General features: G+C 40.1%; 1 protein-coding gene across 1 annotated transcript; it reads left to right on the forward strand.

Moving 5' to 3' along the window:
* The first annotated feature begins 825 nt into the window (after positions 1-825).
* Positions 826-7,950, forward strand: KCNJ8 (potassium inwardly rectifying channel subfamily J member 8). The gene is made up of 3 exons (XM_058557580.1): positions 826-1,118; positions 1,971-2,414; positions 6,295-7,950. Exons 2-3 carry the CDS (start codon positions 2,041-2,043, stop codon positions 7,193-7,195), a joined length of 1,275 nt encoding a protein of 424 aa, XP_058413563.1. The 5' UTR covers positions 826-1,118; positions 1,971-2,040; the 3' UTR covers positions 7,196-7,950.
* Positions 7,951-8,310: the final 360 nt, after the last annotated feature.

Below are 8,310 nucleotides of genomic sequence, written 5' to 3' on the forward strand. Positions count from 1 at the left end.
TTGTCTTTGCTGGCTCCTTTTCAAAAAGCTATAGAAAGATATTTACTGTATAATGTTTCTTGTGCGCAATTGCTCTCTTTTTAACATTCAGGCCATCTAGACAAGACGGAGAAGCTGCAACATTTCAGAAAGCAACCAATTACTGAAGAACGACACTTTGAGTTCTGAAGTGTTAACAGCAGTCCCTGTTTGGGGTAAAATTTCTCACTGAAAGAGACTTCGAGTAGTTTTTCTTTCTTCTACTTTTTTTGTCGTTTTGGGGGTGTGTGTGTGTGTGTGTGTGTGTGTGTGTGTGTGTACCTCCCTGAGAACTAGTTTTGACTGGTGAAGAAATAGTTTACTACGGTGGGTTTCAGAACATCTTCCACCTGTATCATCCCTACCAGATGGAAATTTAACGTAAATAAATACGTGTGCACACAGCTTGAAAGCCTCAGAAGACTATTTTCTGATCTCTATATCTGGTTTTATTCAATCCGAAGTAGCCCAGTTTATCTACCCAGGTTACAAAATAAAAATAAAAATTAAATTCTCTTTACGTCAGTGGACTTGGACTGAATCACTTTCCTCTGAACAGGGAGCCTTTTACAGACGTGCGGATCACGCTGGCGGCTGGGGGTCGCAGCTACCGGGAAAAGAGCTGGTTCTACAGGTCCCGCCCTCTCCGTGTCGCCCCTCCCTCTGGACCGCTCCCTACCTCCCCCGGAGGCGCCCTCCCTCTGCACCCCCTCCCGCCTGTGGCTCGGCCACTTCGGCGGCCTCAGAGGTCTGGCGCGCGTCAAAGCCCGAACTGGGAGGCTGAGTTGTGGAGCATCATCCCCAGGCTCCTCTCCCCCCAGCCCCTCCTCCGCCCACTGCAGCGGCCAAGGGAGTAGAGCTGAGCAGGGGGAGGGGAAGATCTACACCCATCCCCCTTCCTCCAGCCCTCCCCGCGTTCAGATTCAATTGCACCTTTTATTATTTTAACTCGTCTCGCTAGGACACGCGGCCCCCGGATCTGTCCCTCCGGCATTCGCGATCCCTGCTCCCGCGCGCCGGCATGGGAGAGCAAGGGACCCGCCCGCGGTCGGCCGGCGTGTGCGGGGAGGCGCAGCCGCAGCGCCCGCTGCCCAGAGTCTGTAAGTTTCAACGCTCCTCCCGGGGCGGGGAGGGGGAGGCTGTCCGCGTCCCCGCAAATGATTTAAAATGCAAAACACGGCAGAGGTTTACAGTGCTGGATGAACTTTTCTGGGCACACTCTTTTAATTCTATCCGCAGCCCTCAGCGTATTGTCCGGGTTTTTTGTTGCAGCTTGTACGTGTGATCCCTTCGTTGTAAAGAAGTTTCAATTTGTAATATTATGAGTTCCAATGGGAATTTTTTTTTAATACAAAACTCATACTTCTTTCAAATTTAAAATATTTCTTCATTATTTTCAAGTTACATAGCACATTGCTTATTATTTTGTCAAATTACACTAAACACGTTATTTATAGTGCGCCAGAGGCTACGGCCTTTTCTTTGCCTACTTCTAAAAATAACGGAGGAAAAATTTCCCGTCTTTACTTTTAATATTGCTATATCATGTAAATACTTTAGTAAACAGATCGTGATACCCAGCTGGTCTTAATTTTCGTCATAGACGCCGCCCGCTTGTATCCATGCACTAATCTGCAGACGCGGTTAATCTCAGAGAATTATCATTGAGCCTGCTGTTTACAAGGCTCCTGGTTTTGTTTAACTAAGGCTATGCCCATATGTGTTCAAAATGATAAGGACCATTGAAACAGTTCTGATTCAGACCAAATAATTTCTCCGGGATCCCAGAACCGAGACACAAACTAGGGTCATGTTTAGATTAATAAAATCATACCTGTAGTTTTGCATGTCACCTCTGGGGTACAGACATACCCCAGAATCAGAGGACTGAAGAGGAGAGGAAATTGGGGGTGGGGAGGGAACAGTTTTTAATCATCGTTTCCCTCGTGCAGGAGGACGGGTCTCGAGGAAAGGAAAGGCAAGGAAGAGACAGGTGGATAGGCTGGCTATGGTGACAGGACGATGTTGGCCAGAAAGAGCATCATCCCCGAGGAGTATGTGCTGGCTCGCATCGCCGCGGAGAACCTGCGCAAACCGCGCATCCGAGACCGCCTCCCTAGAGCCCGCTTCATCGCCAAGAGCGGGGCCTGCAACCTGGCGCACAAGAACATCCGTGAGCAAGGACGGTTCCTTCAGGACATCTTCACTACCTTGGTGGACCTGAAATGGCGCCACACGCTGGTCATCTTTACCATGTCCTTCCTCTGCAGCTGGCTGCTCTTCGCCATCATGTGGTGGCTGGTGGCCTTTGCCCATGGGGACATCTACGCTTACATGGAGAAAAGTGGAATGGAGAAAAGTGGTTTGGAGTCCACTGTGTGTGTGACTAATGTCAGGTAAGAATGCAGTGGGATAAGGCAGGGGTTGAAAACAGAAAAAATATTCAACTGCCCTCGTGACGTTGTTATTTTGTTGAAAGTGAAATAAAGGGTTTGCTTTAGTACCTTCCAAAACAAAAAAGTAAAAAGACCAACACATTAAGAAACTTTGAAATGCAGCTTTCTGGATGAGGAGTCTCTGAAAATGTGGAGCTTCAGTGCCTTGGGCTAGCCTTGAAAATATTATACCGGTTATTTAAAAAATGGTTGTGGTTCAAAGAATTCCATAGGGTGCCTTACTCAAAAAAAGTACACAGTTTTCAGCACGAAAGAGCTTCTGTCCATAGTTCCAGTGTCCACAAGTAAATATCTCTGATCAACAAAAAATATTGTGTTAATGCTACTAATATTTTTCCATGACTTCTCTTACCCATGACATTTTCAGAAATAATAAGAAAAATGGGAAAACACTTGTGAGAGGTGTCCTAGATTAAAATGCACTAAAAATGAAATAAATATAAGGCCTTCTTTATCAAGATTATCTTAAATAGCTGATTGCCTGCATTGGATTCCAAAACTAAAAGTTATGCTAAGATTCAGAACAAGAAAAAATTAATTTTTAATGGAAATTGGTCCAAAATTTTCATGGAAGAGATTACGTAGACTTAATGTTGTGGCTTTCTTTCAGAATTGTAATAGAATAGGAACAAGACAATTCTTAGATTGCCTAACTTTGCTTCTTTCTCTTATACCAAGTATTTCAAAGATAAGTAAAGTGAATTTGGTTTCAGTAATGCTCCTCTCATATTTTCATGTAGCCTGATAACATTTAGTTGGGGTGATTTGTCTCTTAATTTGTTTTGTTGGAAAATGGAAAGAGAGAATTTATATCAATTGCAAACATGTTCACTCTGAAGCGAAACAATAGTAATAATACTAGAAACTTTTCCAGGACATTTTCTGAATAACATTCCAAATTCAGTCATGCCCAAAGCAAAGCTACTTGAACGAGCACCATTCTGCCAGGAAACTGTAAAGAATGAGACCTTTACTGACCCTGAAATCTTATGAAACTAGCATACCACTGCAAGAAGCAGAAACTCAGACTGTGAACTTGTCCATCTTTCCATTTCCTAAGTAACTGCAAGGCTAGCATATCAAAGAGGGATGCAGTGTTTGTGTGCAGAGATTAGACTCCACAGATCTCAGCTCAGATTTTGAGGTGGGAAAACTATATTGAATTCATCCATTGCCTTTACCTTCGAGTAGATATTATTTTCTTGTCTTAAACTTGTCACAAACTTTTATCTCAAAGAAAATGTAGGTGAAAAGTGTAGGTGATCATCAGTACACCAGATAATAAAGGAAAAAATTAAAATACTATGTTTAACAGGTACTTGTAGGTCAGATAGCATTATCTGTAATATTTCTCTTGGTGAATCATTTTCCTATCAAGATAAATTTTTAATAAAGATGCAGTAGACACTCATAAAAAGGGATAAACGAAAATGACAAACCTTGAAAATAAATGGCAGATTTTATTCACAAGACAAATATATTGGCTTTTCCTGTGAAAAAGAAGTCGTTAAGTCATTAAGGAATTTATTAAAGGATAAATCCTCAAAGTGACATCCTTTCAAGGATTTTTTAAAAGAACTTTACAGAGTGCATTGGTTGTTAAAAGCTGTTTTGCATGTTCATTCTGCTGATGCTTTCCTGCTGGTGTGAACATTAAGTCATGAGAATGAGAAATGGCGTCACAAATGCAATGAGACAAAGTTGATTTTATCAGCATGACAATTTTAGCATTTTAAATTGCACTTATTTAAAAAAAATTATTTGACATCTTTTAAGGTTAAAATTTTACTGGTTTTATTTTAATGTTATGGCACTATTTATACTTTAATCTCAACATACAGTTTAATTGTAACAAACCATGCATAATAAAAATTTTCTCACCAAAAATATAGAAACAGAAAAATCTCTATTCTCTCCCAAAGTGGATTTAAAAGATGACTAATAATATTTCTAATTCTCTGCATTTTCTTTCCTTCCATAAGTTCAATGTCCCACCATTTCATCAAAATTGGAAATAACTTATTGTGATGGATACTCCCCAGTATGTCCAAATAACATTTTACCATCCTCGTTTTAGAATGGCTCACTTTCCCTTTCATGTGGATCACTTTCTAACATGAGTCAGAAAATAAACCCACATATTTCCTCTTATTATTCAGCCTGACTCCCTCTCTAGCAGAACAAACAAGCAGCTAAACACTTTCATCTCTTGAGGTTGTTTAGCATGACAGGTGTCCACAAAAGGCTGGGTCTTGCACCATATAATGTTTAGAATTAAGTTATTTCATGAAATAAACAATATACAAAATACGGCACGTGAATGGCCTCCCAAGCCATTAAAACAAAACATTTGGGAATATTCATCATTAGACTGCTCCCTGAAGTCTGTATACATTATTAGAAATCAGTGTTGTGTCCATGCCCCACCCCCGGGCTCCATTCTTATTCTTTGCCATGGTTTTGGATCACATGACATATGTGGTGTGTAGCTAGTGCAAAAAGCAGTTATTGTGGTTTTTCGTGAATCTTTTAAAACAAAAGGAGTGAAAAAGGCAATTTTCACACTCCACTTAAAATCTAATCAAAAGAATCATCTATGTGTGCTTGCTTACCCTTCATGGTATCCTACCAAAGTGCAATGTGTAGAGTCAGTATTCATATGTTTAAACATTTTGCTCATTCATTGTGTGTGGCATTAATAGATAGATAATACTTTGACAGATGGACTATGCATGGCTTAGCGCCTATAAAATTAGGGAAGTTTGAAATTGGAGTTGGGGCAAACACAGGGCTAACATTGTTTCCATTAAGAAGCCATGGAAGTATTGGTTATATAGTTACATGAATAAATTAATGGTAAGAATAACCAAATGTGGTGCTTCTCAACCAGGGGGATAAATCAGAATCACCTGAGAGATTTTGAGAAGTCTTACCCAGGTCTACCCTGAACCTACCTGAATGAATTCAGCAGTGTTCATTCACCGAGATATGGAAGAAAAGTGCAATTTGAAAAAGCTTCCCAAGAAACTCTTGACACTTGTTGACCCCTTCCCTTTACCTTTTCAGAGCACTAGGCCAGAAGTGAGAGGATTCAAGCTCTTACTAATTATATGATCTTGACACAGTTATTTACTAATCTCTGCCTCAGATTCTTCCTTTAATGAAAGAATTCGGTATTCTCTGGTATTCTCTTTCAATATTCTCTAGATCACTTAGAGAACAAAATGAGACAATTAATAAGAACACATTTTTTTCCAAATGGCAAAACATTCTTTTCTATTAACAATAGTAGCATTTTTGAATGATGTGTTTTTGTACCACTTTTTAGCACTGTGCTTTCTCTATATAAGATACACAATAAGTATTAGTTAATAAATATGATTTTTAAAGGTTGTAAATAGTAAAAAGTTGACTCTTACTCAGTATTTTCCATATGACTCAAGTCACTTAAATACAGATATGCAATAGATAATAAACATCTACCTGGTAGAAAGTTTTGCAAAGTAAACTATGCCTATAAATATAAATATGTGTATTTATAATTTTAATGCTTTGACATAAATAAGCCCATCATTACATGACCTAGAAAACATTAATAGAATTGTATTCCAGAAGTCTGGATGTGATGCATGTGGGTGAGAAAGAGAGAGAGACAAGTATTTGTGTTTAGAATCAGGCATTGGACAAGTGAAGTTGGCTAGTCTTTCCAAAAGCATTTAATAGCCTTTGGGAGAAAAAAATGAAAAATTCAGCTTGGCATGTTATTTCATTATTCAAAATTTGACCTGATGGCATTGTTTTCTGTTATCATTCCTTACAGGTCTTTCACCTCTGCTTTTCTCTTCTCCATTGAAGTTCAGGTGACAATTGGATTTGGAGGGAGAATGATGACAGAGGAATGCCCTCTGGCCATCACAGTTTTGATTCTGCAGAACATTGTGGGTTTGATCATCAATGCAGTCATGCTGGGCTGCATATTCATGAAAACAGCTCAGGCTCACAGAAGGGCGGAAACTTTGATTTTCAGCCGCCACGCTGTGATTGCTGTTCGAAATGGCAAGCTGTGCTTCATGTTCCGAGTGGGTGACCTGAGGAAAAGCATGATCATTAGTGCCTCCGTGCGCATCCAAGTGGTCAAGAAAACAACTACCCCTGAAGGAGAAGTGGTGCCTATTCACCAGCTGGACATTCCTGTTGATAACCCGATTGAGAGTAATAACATTTTTCTGGTGGCTCCTTTGATCATCTGCCATGTGATTGACAAGCGCAGCCCCTTGTATGATATCTCAGCAACTGACCTCGCCAACCAAGACCTGGAGGTCATAGTAATTCTGGAAGGAGTGGTCGAAACTACTGGCATTACCACACAAGCAAGAACCTCCTACATCGCTGAGGAGATCCAATGGGGCCATCGCTTTGTGTCTATTGTAACCGAGGAGGAAGGAGTGTATTCTGTGGATTACTCCAAATTTGGCAACACTGTTAAAGTAGCTGCTCCAAGGTGCAGTGCCAGGGAGCTGGATGAGAAGCCTTCCATCCTTATTCAGACCCTCCAGAAGAGTGAACTGTCCCATCAAAATTCTCTGAGGAAGCGCAATTCCATGAGAAGAAACAATTCCATGAGGAGGAGCAACTCTATCCGAAGGAACAACTCATCCCTCATCGTGCCCAAGGTGCAATTTATGACTCCAGAAGGAAATCAGAACACATCGGAATCATGACAGCAAGACAACCCCAAGAAAGACTTTTATCAAGTATTAACAGTTTATGCAGGGCACTATCAGACTGTACCAGAGCTGGAATACAATAATTTGTCCTTCTATATCTTAATGCACTAAATGATGTTCATATTCAAACAACAGCACTTTCTGTGTCAATAAACGGTAACACACAAGGTGGAGGATTCATGGCTCACACTTGTTTCATACATGCAATATTTGCTGTGATAAGCTTAAGTTATATATAAGAAATAGTATGCTCTAATTTCCCTCAATTTGAAGCACAAAAATTACATTAATAATCATAGACCTTGAATACAAAAGTTGGCCAAGGAATGGTTCTGTTTGAAATGCTTAGTGGGTGAAACCACAGATCCTCTCTGTTTCTGTTGTTGCCTCTGGAAATGCAAATAGAATGGGGGCAAAACCCAAAATTGTGTTGTTGACACCTTTTGTTTATCAACCAGTATGTTGCCTTCTCCTTTTTCCATGATACTGCACCTGGTAAGAAGCCTGAGGCAAAAACTGCTTAGCTCTATCTGCTTCTGAGCAGATTCTATTCATTCACTTGGTTCTTCACAATGACCTCCAGAGGTTTCCTCATCCTCCTCATGGCAGCCGTTGGCAGAACTGAGCAAGGAGCTTTGGAGAAAAGCTAAGAATATTCCTGTCTTATTTAGGACTGGATTCCCAAAGGTGATAGTTACTTCTTTTGGCTTCTCACTTCTTCTTAAGAGCTCCCACAGGGAAATACTGTATTGACTATTTTATTAAAATATTTTCTTTGTATTCATTGTAGTTTTGTGATTTCTCTTTCACAAAATTATCCCTAGTTGAAGCTCAAGAGAAAAACATTTTTAGAGGCATGTGAAAGAGATATCATACAGCCATAACACTTACCTCTGAGAGCGCGCTCTCTCTAAGAGTCCCTCTCTTTGAGATCTATTATTCCTAGGGAACTACATTTTTTGTTTCATTTTGATTTCATTTCATTCCAAGTTTTGAAATGTTCTCTTGGCTTTTCTATCTGAGCCTGATGTATCATGGAAATCCTGTAAACTTTTTTCTTTGAATCTCTGACTCCCCCTCTTAAAACTATACTTCCTTCCCAATATATC

The sequence above is a fragment of the Diceros bicornis genome, chromosome 17, assembly GCF_020826845.1.
Source record: "Diceros bicornis minor isolate mBicDic1 chromosome 17, mDicBic1.mat.cur, whole genome shotgun sequence".
Classification (NCBI taxonomy): domain Eukaryota; kingdom Metazoa; phylum Chordata; class Mammalia; order Perissodactyla; family Rhinocerotidae; genus Diceros; species Diceros bicornis.

Bases quoted from the DNA above. Each gene is read 5' to 3' on its own strand.
- KCNJ8 (XM_058557580.1), top strand. From the start codon at position 2,041: ATGTTGGCCAGAAAGAGCATCATCCCCGAGGAGTATGTGCTGGCTCGC. The intron at 2,415-6,294 runs GTAAGAATGCAG...CATTCCTTACAG, and splicing joins GTGTGTGTGACTAATGTCAG to GTCTTTCACCTCTGCTTTTC.